Here is a 17,700-nt window from a genome sequence, read left to right as displayed (position 1 = left end):
ATAATCCACATTTACGATTTCTCACTTTCATAAATAATATAGTTTTTAATATATAGCCTGGTATAGTGTTAAATCTAGGATTTGAAAAGGGCATGTTAAATAATGGTGAAAAGGGCACTTTTCTCTGCGGTAAATATTATAAAACCTTGAAAGAGGCACCTTTTTTTGCGGTAATATTATAAATCATTAATCCTTGGAAACAAGCGTATTTTAAGGAAAATTTTGCATCGTAATCAAATGTAACCTCAATATCTGTAATGAAACAATATTATTGTACAAAAAATGATTTGCTTTTGCATTCACATATTAAGTGTTATTCAATATTTTATTTTCATTTTTTTTTCTCTCTTACATTGATTTACATTTATTTTCATCCCTTAGAACAGTCTGACTAGTTTTAAAGTATAATGCATTAAAAATTCTTTATTTCATTTAGGCTATATGTAAACTTGAACACATCTGTATTGAGTAATGAATCATAGGACATGTATAATGTAGACAATAGTCTCTTTTGAGAAGTAGACAGGCATAGCATGAGTGTAGACTATGCCTGTCCACTTCTCAATCAAAAGAAAATAAGTAGACAACTGATGGCAAAATTATTAAACCCTTTTTACCACAGAAATTTGGATATTGAAATTGTTATTTTAGACTTTTTAAAAATCAAGTGGCATTAAAATCTGCAAAACAATATTGCAATCTTTTATTATGAATTAAGTTTCTGCATTCTTCAAGAAGTGTAGTTACGTTTTTTGGGAAACAGAGAAAATTCTGGTTAATCTGACGATAGCTTAAAAGCTTAGAAAAGAATAGGAAAACTTCACATCTAGTTTTTTATTAAAATGTTTCTTTAGTCAAATCATGGTTTTAGATGCCTCGGTGTTGAAATTTCAAATTATCTCCATAAAATATATTCTTTTGTGTTAATTCTATTTTTTAGATAACCTTACGATGTCTCAGTGTTAATCTAGCTTGTACAATTGGCCTACTAATTTCAAGGAGATAATACAGTTGTTATTTATCAAATTATTGCACCAGTAATTAGGTGTCAAATCACCCATTTAACAGGACAGCTGTGTATACCCCCTCACCTTGGGCCTCTCTATAGTGTTTAACTGTATTGTCTATTGTCTCAGGTCACTCGTGCGTGAAGTCCAGCAAGTTCGGGTTTAACTTTGCAAAAAACAGAGGCTAGGACAATGGTGGTTTTGAATTGAATTTACTTTCAATAAAAAGGGCATCCGCTATTCAATGTATGTTAAGACGATCAAGACAGAGGAAATTCGAAATACACATAAGTCCTTTTATTACTATAATTATCCGAATGTAGTTCAAAATTGATTAATAAAGTAAAATATCCTTATGTTTGACAAAATGTATCAAAGCAAGACTTATTTTTAAAGTGTGAATAAATCAAGAAACTTACTTTTTGGATCTTGACCTCGTGCTCACTATGCCTTGCAGACGCCATTGTTGTTGTGTGTGATATCAAACGCTTGAAAGAACAAGATTAACGAAGGTTGCTTTTCGGAACTCTCGGGAGTTACTATGACCGCAGCCTAGTGTTTAAATTTAGTGTTCCGAAAGTATGATATAGAAGCGAATACAAGGTGCGTCCATAGAAGCAACTTTTTCAGACACTTTATTGGACAAGTCGCAATGTCTAAGTTTTGTTGGGTACTAACTTTCATGTACCCAATTAAGGCATTTTAAGTAGATTAAGCGACACTTCCTCTTGGGTATACCCAATAAGAAAAAAGTACCCAATTAGTACCAATTAAGTATAAAAAGAACCCAATACATGCACTCTCGTAAACACAGACGGACAGACGGACGGACAGACAGACGGACGGACGGAACAGGGTAACAACAATATACCCGAACTTTCTTTAGAAAGTGCGGGTATAATAATATATAAGAACTAGATAATGTTTAAACACCGGATCAAAACGTGGCAGCTACATCTTTATATTTAAGAATTCGAGCCCGAGAAAGAAAAAATTTAGTAGTTTAGTGCTAGTTTTGTAGATGTTTTTCTTCTTTCTTATGTAGTTTTTATTTTGTTGTCCTGAAGAAGGGACGGGTTGTCCCGAAAATTTGACAATATTTTACTTTATTGTTCGTGTCGTTGGTTATTTTTAGTGCTTTTTTATATCTCATCTTATAACCTTGTATCTTTTGATCCGACACTTTAGATAACGAGTGTTGTTGGTTTGCTAGTGCTTTTTATATATATATATATTGGACTGAGTCCAACATTGCTTATGTTTGCTTGCGAAAGACGAAACAGTGCTGATCGATACTTTAATGATCATCTTGTTTCTTTAATATGCATTGCTTTAATCACAAGCAAAGATTGCAACTATTTTGTACTGTTTTTTTTTTAACTGATTATGAAATAATATTTATATTTGTGTCTGGTCAAGATTAACAATTAGTAGTTGGCTGTAAAGAAGACATTTTATATTTTTCCTGCTGGACTACATATAGCAGGCCATTCAAAGTCATTATCATAAATCGGTTAATTCAAAATTAATATTTCTTGACTTTTCTCGACTTTTACAAGAAAAAATATGCAGAGGAATATTTCTAAAGGAAAAACAATGACTACCAAAAATGTTTGTTTTTAATATTTTGCACTAGTTTCAACTAGAACAACTACAGCAGGAGTAATCGCTTTTCATGCATATATGTCCCAAGGCAGTGACGACCCCCTTCCTACACATCACATTCTCAAGTTTGACGTGATTTTATTAAATCGGGGCAACAGTTACAATGCTTTTGATGGAATATTTGTAGATCCCGCCACCGGAACATACGTGTTCACGTGGTCATTCATGTCGTGGCCACATGGCTGGGTATATACTGAGTTGATGAAGAATGCCGACGTTATTGGTACTAGATATTCAGAGTCTGATTCCCCAAGTGCTTGGGATTTGTCTACAGGAACTGTTGTTGTTCATGTTTCCAGTGGTGACCATGTATACGTACGCTTAGGGAGAACCTCTAATGGTAGAGTTGCAAGTATCGGTGAAAGCAGAACTACGTTTTCTGGGTGGATATTAGCTTAGAAAATAAATGTTATGCTCAACTGTATTATGATCTTTTTTTCTGTACATATATTAAGTAGGCGTCAAAAATAAAAATGTAAATTAAGACCAAAATTCCTTCTGAAATTAAAAAAAATAATAAATATTAAATAATCAGAATAAAAGAAAATCAAAACACATAAAGAAATGGGTAAATTTCGATTTATATCTAAATGAATGTGATAATGATAAAAATCAGATATGATTTTGTACATACAGATTAACAGAATCTCTTAACATTAGAATTAAAATCAGGTATAAAGTCAGCATAATACCGAATTTCAAGTTATCGTTCCTTGAAGAGGAAGAAAATTAATCAAATTATTTTTTGGAAAATTAATGATCTGCATGTAGGCTAGCTTTTTGTATCAAACAATAGAATTAAAATATGTACACGTAGTTGACGCGACAATTATTAAGGTTAGCAACATCGACAAAACGAAACACATGAGATCTTGAAATTAAAGTTCATAATATTTTGTATTGATTACCCGTGGTCTACTTGCGTCGATTTGCTAACAACTCATCATGGTGAAGCATCAATATTAAGTGAAAAGTGATCGTGCTTTTGTCTTATTACCCTTTTGATATTCGAAACCTTTTTCCAATCTATACCGTAATAAACTCTTTTATAAAGTTTTAATCCATCATGAATTAAATGTCGTTATAAAAATCATTTTACAGGGCTAAGAAAGTACTAATATCCACTGGGATATGTTTAAACATATGTATCTACAATATACTTTACTTAAGTTGTCTTCCGCGTGTGTTTATTTAATAGGATATTTGAAGTAAATATCCCCGATTCACAAGTTGGTAATTACTATATAATGTTAATTGTATAGGTTACGACAAAAAGTATTTTCACCCATATTTCCATTTTTATCACACACAAAACGTTTGTGTTTACATAATTTTCTAGACCAATATTCTAGTATTTTTGAAAGAGAGCAAAAGAATGTGGTGAAGTAATCACGGATTTACTTTGTCAAGGCTATTATATTCGGTTATCACCAGTTAGGTCACTAATGGAGATAATGGTTGTTTTATCTTTTTACCTGACTACATACATGTATGATGTATATGACCCATACCTTCTACATGTATGTATGCATTGTTGTAACCACTATTGAAATAAAACCACTAGATGATAATGTCCGGATACAGAATTAGAAAATTGTCAAGGATAATCATTTTGATTATTTATATAAACAATTAAGATCAACAAAATAAAATACCAATAAATTGAACTTTGTATAAATATATATCTAAATTTGCTAGAAAATGTAAATCTGATAAAGATTTATGAAGAAAAAATATTGAAAATGTTAAAAAAAAGTATTCAAGATAAATCAGTCTGGAGTTAAAGAAAACCGTTAAGTGTAATGACAATATATTGTTTTAAGTGAAGAAGATAAGACCTTGAGATCAATTCCATCTAACTTATTGTGTATTTCTTATCAGTGGCTGCTGACCTACAATATGTACAAACCTTCAGAATGAAATTCGTACAGGTCAGATATATTTATCATATAAAATGTAAAGCTCTATGCATTTCAGTGCTTTCTTAGCATTTAAGTAAAAACGTGAAAGGAAAGATTAAAAATATGGAAAAGAAAAACACATAGATATATGACGCATTCATAGTTTAAGTACAGAAAGTCATTATGTATACATGCAGACAACTGTGAAACTTGTTCGACTAATGAATAAAGTAACCCTAACTTTGCGCTTTTATTATGGTAAACTTTGAAAACATTATGATATTTAGTATTTAAGGGGATACAGATTTAAATTTAAACAATGTTCCCCGTCAGCTGTATTTCGACGTGTTTTCTGTTTAGACAGAGGCAAATTATGTTTTCCAATAAAAAAAAAAGTTACCTCGCATGTTATAAATAACTTGCATGTAAACATAATAATCTCGCATGTTGACATTGATATGTTGCATGTTAACATAATTAACTCGCATGTCAACATAAATATATTGAGGTTAACATTATTAACTCCAACGTTGACATGAATAGGTCACATGTCGACATAACTTTGTTGCATGTCTGCATAATTAGCTCGCATGTTAACATAGATAAGTCGCATGTTGTCATGATTATCTTGCATCTTCCATTTATGATGTTAGAATCCGGCTTTGGTCAGTCATTTCACACATATAAAATCAGATTTTATAAAAAAATGTGTAACTTGCATGTCAACATAATTAACTTGCATATAGACAAAATTATCTTGCATATCGACATAATTTATCTTGCATGTAGGGGCAGAAATGTGCCATTATACGTTTCATATTGCAATATTCAAACTTACACTGATGTTCCTGTTTTTTATTCATATTGATAATAACTCCTTAAAAGTTAAAATTTGAATACCGAAACAGCTTCAAATACATAGTGCCAATATATATATATATATTTGTTTAAGATTCAATATATTTGACCTTTACGAATAGTAATTCTAATGCCTTTCATAAATCGTTATTATAATAACACGAGAATCGTTTATTTTAGCAAAGATAGATTAGGTTAAGATGTACTGCATAAGGTCAGCAGATATAGATATGAATGAATTATTGTGATATAGTTTGTCTCAAGTTGCCGTTTCCTTGAAGTGTTGATAATTGTTTTCAGTGTACATGTGCATGTAACTGTAAAAGAAATACAATTTCAATGAAAGAAAAAATAGCTTCTTTATTGACAAAGCATCTCTTTCTTTACATGATAAAGTTCACAGGAACATTGATGACTTCATTTGACTGCAAGTCAGAGAAAAGTACGATACGCTGGTTTTCCCTCTTTTCTGAGAAATGGTGATATGTATGTATATTGGTGAGTTGGTATTCTAAGTAAACACAACGATGAAGCATCCTTCAGTAACACAACTATCATTAGGAGTCAACTAAGCTCTTCTGTGTATTCATTTAACATCGCTAGGAATATGAATTTTGGGTATAAATTTTTGATCACCTGATCCCATCTTTTTCTTTTTCGAGGTCCTCTGCTTTGAATTTTTATTTCTTGTATGAATTTTTCTAGCTGCAGGTCTGTAGGTCCCGGTCTGAAAAAAAATCGTCAAATCATTTTTTTTCAGACCGCAAGATACAGATCTGCAGCTTGGATTTTTCAGATGGTTGACAGTTTGTTACTGTCAATTTCCATGATATAAATTTGATGTGTCATCAATTTCTTTTAGATTTCTTTAATCACTGATGATTAAAATGTATCACAGATGGTCAAGATTCCGACAATACGAGGGTTGATCGTAAATTATTTAGACAACACTAATATTTCTCTTTCTAATTAAGTGACGAGATTTCGTGAAAATTGCCTAAACAATGAAAAAAAATCAACACATAATTGATCAAAGTAATAAAAATATTGACTCGGGTTGATAGCAACATTGATTATGTTAGCCCCCGAGAGATGAAATATTGCCTGTCGCGAAACGGAGAGCAATATATTTGCCCCAAAGAGACCAATATTATCAACATCACCCGAAAATACAGTTAACATTTGTTTTGTTATATGAAGAAACAAACCAAAAATCAAGAAAGGAATTGAAAACAGATCGCCGTAATTTTCTCAGCTCAACATAGAATTCATTGATTCAATTTTGCACAAGATATTTTTCCAAAATATCGTCGGCATCAAACGGTCACTGGTGATATTTTACCGCTGTATAATTTAAGCTACATATTTTCTATCTGATATATTTCACAATAATTTGCAAATCTTTATATTTGTTAATTATTTAAGCTAACCGGTGCATTGCGCGTCCGTTGTTTACTTGCCTTGACGGATTGCTTATTATGACGTCACCTTATTTTGAAGATTTATTTACGTCATCGCTTACGAATCAACAAATCAGAGACGATATATAGAAATCACTCTTTTAATCTAATTAGGGCATTTTTACAATACAATATGAGGACGTATGAGACAGATGTCAAAATTGAGATTAATAAACAAGTATGGCATCAGAGTTCGATAGCCTTCCTTAAAAATCACTGAAGGAACTTGTTTGCAGGATTAAAATATGAAATAAGAATATCTTTTTTAAAAAGGAGAGCTCATCTTTTGGCAAGAAGCGATTCATTGTGGTATTTTCAGGACTGGCAACGAATATATCTCTTTATTTTATTCACTTCTCAGAAGCTTTGTTTCCGTTTTTTTTTTTTCATTTTTTCTGGTCGTCTTTTAGAGGTTCATCTGATTCAAAAAGTGTTTTAAGCTTAGCTTTATTATAGTTTGCAACAATGTGGATTTTTCTTTTAAATATTTCTCAAGATAACTTGATTTAAATAGCTTTCTGACTTCGGGAATGTCCATTTTCAATTGACTGTTGATTTTCTTTTGTGTTTTGTCTTCATCTAGCAGGTCTTTAATCATTGCTTTCAATTGTTCATTGTCCGCACGGAGTTCTTTTATACTTGCCTTCAAATACTTATTTTCAACTTCCATCTCCGATATTGTGTGTGATAAAATCTCATAAACTACTTACAAATCTGCCACTAATTCTATAGTTGACAATGTCATTCTTTCTGCATCAATGTAAACAACAGATTGAATAAAAATTATTCCAAAAAGGAGCCAACACATTGCCAATAAATGCATGATTGAGAACTATGAATCGAAACTCTTCTAAGACTTATCTTTCATCTGGCAAATATGTTATTGTTTGATAAAAGATGCACCTTTTCATCCAGTTTCGTCTTTTAAAATCAATTAGTTAAATCAAAATAGTTAAAACTTAGTAGAATGGATTTCGTTTTTTTTCAAACGACATTTGTCGTAATCTAATGTTACAATGTGACGTACTTGTAATACATGAATTCTTTAGTTATATATGTGTAGTAAAACGCAAATTATTTTTATATAATAAAAATGTGCATATAAGTTGGAAGTAAAAAAATTGGATTAACAAATGCCTTATTTATAAAAACTATTGATATGACCTCTTGTTCTATTTTTTCTAACTCTTATTTGGAGATAGGTTGAATTGTTACTGAGATCTTTTGTATATTCTAAATCGGCATTCTTACCTCCTGGTGCCTCGCTAAAAAATTGTAGCATTTGAAATAGATCATAATGTTTTGAAAATTAGATAGTATTACTGGTTGCCCACATGCATATACGCTCGTAATTGCGGGATTCAAGCTATAACTATGCCATATTTAAGCTCGAAATTTGATGTCCCAGTTTCTTTTCCATATTCATGACCTTTCGTTCTAGTTGGTCCTTGATTCCATGAATACATTGAAATGCATTGAGCCTAAATATATATAGCGTCACTTTATAAGATATATATAGCTGAACTGTACAAATTTTCATTCTGAAGGTATGTACATGTAGGTACAATAGGTCAGCATACATTGATAAGAAATGCAATTTTGTATGAGAGGGAATGAACTTACGTAGGTGTCATTGTCCTCAATAAAGACAATATATTTCTTTATATTTACCAATTACTATGACACACTTCAAATCTATATAGATTAGGCGAATAATTACCAGAGCTATACAATGTACCCTTTCAACTTCTTTATCAGTCATATTTACAAAAAATGTATTATTGTGAAAGTCTTTTAAGACATATTGTGCCACGTACTTGATAAAAACCGCAGAACGCACCAACGCTTACCTGAACAGCATGAGCCATGCCCTTGATTTAATCAGTTTTATGGTATCAAATATATGAATAAATGGTAAAAAATATCTTGTTTACAAGGATCTTAAATTATTTCTGCCCTTTTTATGTTACGTATCAAGTTCCAATTGTCATACGCAATATGTCTGCACAGTCTGGTGTTACATTAGACCGACTATCTTATAACGTTTGAACTTATTGCTTACATAAAGTTATCCTTGTCATGATTCCGTTTTCGTTTAATTAGCATCTCGTATTTTCATATTGAGCATGATTTTTGGGAGTTGATTTGATCAACTCTCCTATGCAGTTACTCAGACAAACCGAAAGTGAAACAGTGTTTGGACCTCAGCACAAATCATTGCTGCTGACAAGACTTAGTTCTTGAAAATAATCGATAAATTCGATGCAATGTACGCTAAAGCATTGGTTTCCAAGGAAACGTATTTATAAATACCTTGAAAATAGTCAGACTGTAAATGGTACGAACAATTTAAATATTTTTGTAGTCGTATGTATTCCTACGCCAGAGTTCAATATAGTCTCGTTCAACTCGACGCTCGGCTGTCTCCGTAAATCCTTGTCGGAGATTTACGGTGTCAGCCGAGCGTTTGGTTGAACGAGACTAGAGTTCAATATTGCTTGGATCCATACAATTTTCGAGAAATATTTCTATTACTGATACATAGTTTGATTGAATTAATTTTATCTTTAAATATTATTTAACATGATTCATATGGGGGTTTCTCGACATTCTTGTCGTAAAAGTCCAAAAAATCATATTATAAAAATATGCGTAATTCAAATGAGAGACTTCATGTACTTGTCATGCAAAATAACATCATTGATTTTAAATTAAATAAACATCGACAAAATCAACTCCCGTCAGTTCTTCAGAACTTTGATTCCTGTTTACTTTTAATAAAAAAGCGACTGGTTCAACAATAGATTACATTCATATATAATTCATAAATGCAATTGTTTCTAAAATACATTAGGTGTTCGTCCCATCGCAGTGATTTTTCTCTTTCAAATGTAATTCTCCTTATATAGTAAAATGAATGGGTATGTCAATTATAATTATATCCAAAAATGAATGTCTATTTCAATTATAATCACACTCAACAGAGCCCTAAATGGACACCATAGCTACTGGTATTCATAATCAGTAACAACTACTACTACAGGAGTATCTTTCATTTATTCCATTTCTAAGATAAAAGCCAACCAGTATAGGCACGTAGTATCGTTTTGAAAGTGGGGGGGGGGCCAGACCCATCCAAAAAATCTTGACAAGCAAAAAAAAAAAAAAAAAAAAAAAAAACGGGAAATTTAAAGTTTCCAAATATCTTCAAAATCCTAATCCGTGGGGGGGGGGGGGGGGGGGGGGGGGGGAGGAAACTCAACTATGCTTCCAAAAAAATTCTTCCCTACTAACATGTTTCTCCTCCAAATCATGAAATTCCTAATCCGGGGGGGGGGGGGGGTTAACTTCAATTTGACTACTCATTTCCTTATTTTCATATCAATTTTTTACTAACTTCCAAAAAAGTGGGGGGGGGGGGGGCCAACTCCATTATAATTCATTTTTTTATATGTAAATTTTAAAAAATTTGTTGCTGCGACAAAAAATGAGAGGGGGGGGGCAGGCCCCCCCCTGGCCCCCCCTGATGCTACGTGCCTGCAGTAAAGGTAGTTCTACTATGGGTAACGCTTCGTACTTTACCCCCAGAGTCTAGCCTTGGAAGAACATAAACTTAGTCACCTTGATCAACAACAGTAACTACAGTCCAAGTACTGTTGAAGTGTATGGGTCTGCATATCTAGTAACAATTATATCAGCATTTTTATCAATTGTGAGTCGACCTTTCCATGATTGTCAGACATGATGGACCACGTAAATAGGTATTTTCCTGAAGATTGAAGATTCCATCAAAAGCGCGATAATGGTTACCCTTATCTAAACTGTAGAATGTGATGCGCTGGAAGAGGGCCACTGTTTGGTAATTCATTTTATTTGAATTTTACGCGGGTAGATTTAAGAAACTCTAAGTTTCATGACAATAGAAGTGACGGTCATATGGGTATAAATTTTAACTAAGCGATGCTAAATAATATGTTTAACTTATTAGTCAAATGGCAAGATGCTAGACCTGTATATGTAATAATCCCCAAATGCGTCTGGTCACTAATAGATAGACGAAAGATACGAGAGATACGAGTCACTGATATTATGACAAAATGTGTGCTAATACTTATATGATGTCAATGATACAGTTACAGGGTCTTTTCATTGGAAAATTCGAGGTACATATACTTTGAAGTTCTTGCAATTGCTTGTGAAAGAGATAGACATTTCTTTTATGGAAGATATTGTTGAAACATTCCACAAAATCATCAAAATAATGCATATTTTAGCTAATCAAAAGCGATTTACAAAAAATTGGGGTAAATTCGTAAGTTTCCCAAGCACGATGCACTTTGGTACTTATATTCTCTACCAATTTTACGTAAAATATTTTAAAATTGAGTTGATCTTTCACCTGCGCCAGGCTGGTTTGACATGCATTAGAATTTCTTCATTCAGTTGTTTACACGTAGGAGGGAGAGTCTCCAAACCACTAGTTTATAAATAGCCTTTTACTTTAAACGAAGCTTTAAAATTGCCTATTGTTTGATACTGGTTTTTAATATGATTGAATTCTGTACGTCTAGCATTTACGGCAGCATTTCTGTAAAGGAAACATGCGGTTTTATACTGGTTTGATATAATTCACTTTTAACGTTAAGATACATTCCCAGAGAACTATCGACAGGAATGCAGTTCGTGACGTCAAAATTACTTATGACGTCATATCGTATGAAGTACATACACGTGACTTTCTACATATCGCTGTAAAATCCATCGGGAAGTCTTTAAAACATGACCGCGTGTACAAAAGATATATTGTTTCCAAATTTGACGTCATTCCATATGTGTCCTTACTATGATATGATGGTTGGGTGTAAAGTGATCATAAACAACGTAAGATCCTAATAGGGAAACATGGTGAAAAATAAATGCATCTAGTACTATCATTACCTTAAGTAACACTTTAAATGTTAGCCTCTTACTGCAGTGCTTACAAGTTGTAACTTTAGATTTAACAATCAGATGACTTTCTTGTTTGTTTGCTTTTTTAAAAACATTCGCAATGAAATTCATTCAAAAAATACATTGCCCATACTAAATGTTTTTAAAACAGAGTTATAGGCAAACATACAATAATGTACTGTGGTTTCATTACTATTCATTGTGATTTCCTTATTATTATTGATTGTTATATGACATAAAACAGTTTCACTATCATAGCTTTCAAGTCGCAAATCTTACTTTCAAAATACTTCGAAATAAAACAAAATCAAAATAAACCTTAACATATTAAAAGATTGTGTATACTGAGATTTTAATACGCATATAAAAGAAAACCATGTAAAACGAATCAATCAACTTTTATCATTTCTCTTCCTTATCTAGGTATGCAATTCTAGAATCTGTTGGATGTTTCATAAGAATTTTACGTCTGTTTAATAACTAGAGCAGACTCATTCTATAAAAAAAATTATATTAAGCTGGCAAATATAAAATTTACTTAATTTTCTGATCATTCTTTTTTAATGATAGTGCAATTTTCCATACAAGATTACCGTTCTTCAATTCTGTCAAATATATTAATAAATGCATATCAATACATATAAACATATGTATGCTATTAGAAATCCACGGGGTATTTGTTATGTTTTCTTTATTTTACAATTTTTTTTTTATAAATGACTGTGTATTTGACATAAACCTACAATTTTATCATTGTTCTTTTTTTGGTAATTTAATTATACCATCATATCTCCGGATTATGACAAATAACGAAATATCCTAAAAGTACACTGAACAATAAATGCAGAATATATTTGGAAATTGTTTACAATATTCGGACACAATTCGAATATAGAAACTGTGTTTTTAAAACAATTTTCACCCGTACGCGTACTGAAGGGTCGCTCTCAACCTTTCCACTTGACGTGTGATTTAGGGGTGTTCGAATGTATACCTCATCTCCAACGTTTAACTCTACAATTACCAAATCGGTCGAAGACAGGCCGTTGCTAACACTCTGTGAGCCGACGAATTTTGCAGAAACTGGAGACGAGTTGACAACCATTTCTGAGTAGACATAACCTCCAGTTGTACAGTAGATGCTCCAAGAAAAGACGTAGACGCCATGACTGGGACAAATAAATACACCTGTATGATGACTGTAGTGACCGCCAATGTTTGCATGGTCAACATCAAACACGAGCGTCTTATGAGTAACAGAATTAGGTTCGGGTCTTGAGAGATAGGCAAAGAACGCAACGCCATTTGGTGTAACTGGTTGGTTATCTGTTTTTATGAGGCAATTTGCATTAGCTTGAAATCTTTGGGTTTTTTTTGTTAATATTGCACACATAATAACTAATACGCTAATAGAAAATCCCATTTACCTTTTTTTCTTCATATATGTAATACGAAATTGTGTCAAAAAAGGACAATAAATAAGTATAGCTCTGTATTGCAAAATTCTAGCAATGTCATTCAACGTTATCTTTATTTAAGGAATGAATTCAATATTTATTTGTTTTATACGATATAAAATGGTTTGGGGCAGTTTACGCTTTATAAACCCCGAAGCGGTTTATAAATCAAAGTACTTAAAGTACTGGAAAGCGCTAAGCCGGGAAGAAAGTGTTAAATCATAGACAGTCTCTTCTGCAGTATATTTTAGGGTATATCAATAAATTTAATGAAGTCTCTAGCTCACATCTTATCATACGTAAAAAGTAACGTGTTCCAACATGATTTAATTTAAAGGATGTTGTCATGGACGCCGATTCAAATGTCACAACAGTATTTCATCTTAGGTCACGTCAAAACAGGGCTGAGGAAATATGATTACCGATTTTTCCTTCGAATTTGGGCCATTTCCACCTGCGACAATGGATAATCTTTTATGTAATGAAAAAGCATGTGTAAGGTGTCTGACGATCCAAATTTTGTAATAATGCAAGATCATTTGAATTTTTTATGCATGTTTTTTTTTAAGGGGAAGAAGGTTGAAAAGTTCTTGACTTATGGTCTTGTGCTTTTTAAGCTCACGTGTAACTTCGACGTAACAAACTCTCACGCCTTGATGGATGCACATGTGTTTTTGCTAAGTTATTCCACAATACACTAACAAATGCATTTTTCCCCCAAAAATTATAATTGGAAAGAAATCATTATCATGAATGTGATATCTTTAGGAGCACCCATATCCGATATATAATAATAATATTCATTAATTGAATTTATTCCCAATTTAATACTGATAGAACAAATGTATCTGCATGCAGGATAACTTGAAGAAATGTTTTCCCTACTGCATAGTTATGAGTTCTCCCGAGTACGACTTCTCCAGGGTACGACTTCTCTAGCATCCGCCAGTAGGTGGCGGTATTTCGGAAATGCAAAATCGAAAGTGGAAGTAGGATCAGAAATCTGGCGACAAAAAAGCGCTGCAGCTATGCTTAGCGCTTTAAAAAGCGTAAACTGTTTCAAACCATTTTATATCGTATAAAACTAATAAATATTGAATTCATTGCTTATAATTTAATTTTTTTTTTACTCTTTGTTGTAGATAAAACCGGTCATTTGACCTTTAAAATGACGTAAAATTGTACAAAATTCAAATGTAACGTCAGGCGTATTGATACGTTTTTGACGTAAGTCTTACTATGACGTAGGCAACATTCTTTATACGATATAAAATAATTTTTTAGCCAATCAGAAAGCGCGTTATAACCAGAATTAAATTATACTGTTTTAAAAGGTAATTATTTGACGCTTTGATGAGATTCTACCGGAGCTGTTGGGTGTTGTACCTCTTTGTTTAATTCCGGGTGTGAAGTATTGGTTCCGATTGTTTTGACGCTTTCGTAGTCATCTTTTGGCTGTCGATCTGTTTTTGATTTCTTTTAAAATTTGCAACAAACTAGACTTTGTTTTAATTAATTCTTCAGATTCACTCGCTTTGAACAGCGTTTTGATTTCGGTGATTTCCATTTCCAATTCACTGTTGATTTTGTTTTGTGTTCGGTTTTCATCTTGTAAGTGGTCAATTGTCCCTTTCAAATTTTCTTTTTCTGTATGGGGTTCTATTATACCTTCCTTTCAATAGTTATTTTTAAATTGTATCTCAAATATTTTCTGTGATAAAATATCATGACTTACTTTTAAATCAGCAACCATTTTCTCAAGTTGACATAATTTAATACTATCTGCATTGATGCTTACAACAGATTGAATGAAACATTTTTCAAAAACGAGCCAACACATTGCCATTGAATACATTGTTGAGAACTGAATCGAAACTTTTCTTATCTTATATCTGACAGGTAATTTATTGCTCGATTAAAATGCACTTTTTACATTATATTTTCGTCACTGAAAATCATGCAATTCTTTGAACGTGGTGGAATGGTTTCAGGGTTTTTCAATCGACATGTGTTTAAATCCAATGCATTAATGTGACGTAATTTATAGAATTCTGACGTTATATCTGGTAGTGAAATGCAAATTATTTTTGTACAGTTAAAAAATGTTAGTAACAGTTAAACGAAAATAAATCAACAAATAAATTACACATTATTGAAATGACTTCTCATTCAATTTCCTTAACTATTTTGAGGAGATTTGTTGAATTGTCACCGAAATGTTTGGTGTACCAAGTCGGCACTCTTACCTCCTGGTGTCTCGCTAAAATCTACAGATTTAGCTTTTGAAAAATATATATTTTGAAAGCTATCCCTTTAAAATAAAATAATTTCACTTGTTGCCGACATACATATACGTTCTTAATTGTGGGTTTCAAACTATAATTATATGCCATTTCTAAGCCCGAAATTTGATGTCCCATTTTCGTTAATATTCATGATCTTTTTTTAAGTTGGTCCTTAATTACTTGATCCATTGAAGTGCATTGAGCCTTAATGTATATAGCGTCACTTTATAAGGTAAAAATATCTGAACTGTACAAATGTTCATTCCGAAGGTATGTATGTATTATAGGTCAGTATATATTGATAAGAAATGCACTTTTGTATTTTCATTAAAGACAATATATTTCTTTTGCCTAACAATTACTTTAACACACTTCATGTTTATATAGTTAGGCAATAAAAATAGGTATGGCAGATAGATAGATAGATAGATAGATAGATAGATAGATAGATAGATAGATAGATAAATAGATCTACAATTTGCACTTTCCACTTCTTTATCGTTGGTATTTAAACAAAAAGTTGTATTATTGTGAAAGTTCTATAAGACGTATTGCCATCCCATTTATCATGAAACATATAACAACAGCGGCCCAGAAGCCACAACGCTCACCTGGACAACAGGATCCATGACCTTGCTTAAATTTGTTTTACAGTATTAAATACAAAAAAGGTTGGTAGAAAAGATCTTGTTTACAAGGATCTTTATAATTTCTTCCATATGTTCAGTATCAAGCCCCAATTGAATATGTCTGCACAGTCTGATGTGACATTAGACCGACTATCTCGAAACGTTTGAACCTTTTGCTCACATAATGTTTTCCTTGTCATGATTCAGTTTTCGTTTTAATAGGAATCTGCATCTCGTATCGTCATATTGAACATGATATTTCTTGTTCATTTCTAATAACACAGCAACTGGTTCAAAAGTATAGATTATCTTAGGAATTCATAAATGCGAATGTTTCTAAAATACATTTCTTTTCCAACCCATTGCAGTGAGTTTTCTCTTTCAAATGTCATTCTCTTTAATATTGGAAAATGAATGTCTATTTTAATTATGATAACACTCAACAGAGCCCAAATGGACACCATAGCTACCGGTGTCTATAATCAGTACCAACTACAACTACCACAGTATCTTTCATTTATTCCATAGTTAAGATAAAAGCCAACCAGAAAAGGTAGTTCTACTTTCTGGAATACTTCGCACTCTACGAGTAGACGCTAGCCCTAGACGAACATACACGTGGTCACCTTGATTAACTTCAGTAACTACAGTCCCCGTGGCAAAGTCCCAGACTGTTGAAAATAATGAGTCGGCGTATCTAGTACCGATGATATCAGCATTTTTCATCAATTGTGTGTCGACTCTACCATGACCCTCAGACATGAAGGACCACGTGAATACGTATGTCCCTGTGGCAGGAACTATAAATATTCCGTCAAAAACGTTGTAACCGTTGCCTCGATTTAATGGAACGACGTCAAACTGGAGAATGTGATGGGCTCCAAGAGGACCACTGCTGTCTTTTGAGAGATAAGCATGGAAAGCGATCACTGAGGGTGTGGATGTGGATGGCAATATAGTCACATAGTCTGCAAAATAGTAAAAAGAAACTTCTATTAATTCTAAATTTAAATTTAAACATTACAAAGAACCACACACATGTAAAATTCAATTTATCACGAAAATACATAATTATGTATTATCTCCATCACCAGTAGTTTTACCTTTTCGTTTTCTTTCCAAAGAAATGTTATTCTTGATATCAGATTCAGTGATTTTTCGTTCATCTATAATTTTGTTTCTTTGGTTATTCGAACTGTTGGTTCTATGAGGAAATGTCAGTTGGGCAGCATTTGAATTCCCAGACTCTCTTAAAGGTTCACGTTGACGGTTTCTGCAATGTTTTCCTTCGATCACCAAATCCTCCAGAGCCTTCAGTCTGGTTTTAAGATCCCCATTTTCTGACGTTATTTCGGTCACAATGTCATACATGAGTTCCAGTTTCTTTTCAAAATTCTCAATTTTTTCTTCCAAACTGGTTTTGGAATATCCAAGTGCCCCATGTAGAGCAAAGAGACAGAGGAAAAACCAAGGTAATCCTACAGCCAT

At 32.5% G+C, this 17,700-nt stretch overlaps 1 protein-coding gene and 1 long non-coding RNA gene across 6 annotated transcripts in view; both read right to left on the bottom strand.

The window, feature by feature from the left end:
- LOC105336714 (uncharacterized) overlaps positions 1-1,535 on the bottom strand; it is a 408,324-nt gene extending 406,789 nt beyond the window's left edge. For all 5 annotated transcript variants that reach the window (XR_010707486.1, XR_010707484.1, XR_010707482.1 and 2 more), the window contains exon 1: positions 1,427-1,535. This is a non-coding gene — a long non-coding RNA (uncharacterized lncRNA). The remainder of the gene's footprint in view (positions 1-1,426) is intronic.
- A 15,205-nt stretch (positions 1,536-16,740) lies between these two features.
- Positions 16,741-17,700, bottom strand: LOC105327058 (complement C1q-like protein 2). Its single transcript, XM_066085757.1, has 2 exons — positions 17,316-17,700; positions 16,741-17,180 (listed from the first exon to the last, which is right to left on the bottom strand). Exons 1-2 carry the CDS (start codon positions 17,698-17,700, stop codon positions 16,741-16,743), a joined length of 825 nt encoding a protein of 274 aa, XP_065941829.1.

Source organism: Magallana gigas, chromosome 1, assembly GCF_963853765.1.
Source record: "Magallana gigas chromosome 1, xbMagGiga1.1, whole genome shotgun sequence".
Lineage (NCBI taxonomy): Eukaryota > Metazoa > Mollusca > Bivalvia > Ostreida > Ostreidae > Magallana > Magallana gigas.
Note: the sequence above shows the minus strand (reverse complement) of the source record. Positions and strands in the feature narration are given on the sequence as shown.

Bases quoted from the DNA above. Each gene is read 5' to 3' on its own strand.
- LOC105327058 (XM_066085757.1), bottom strand. From the start codon at position 17,700: ATGGCTGTAGGATTACCTTGGTTTTTCCTCTGTCTCTTTGCTCTACAT. The intron at 17,181-17,315 runs GTAAAACTACTG...ACTATTTTGCAG, and splicing joins TTTGGAAAGAAAACGAAAAG to ACTATGTGACTATATTGCCA.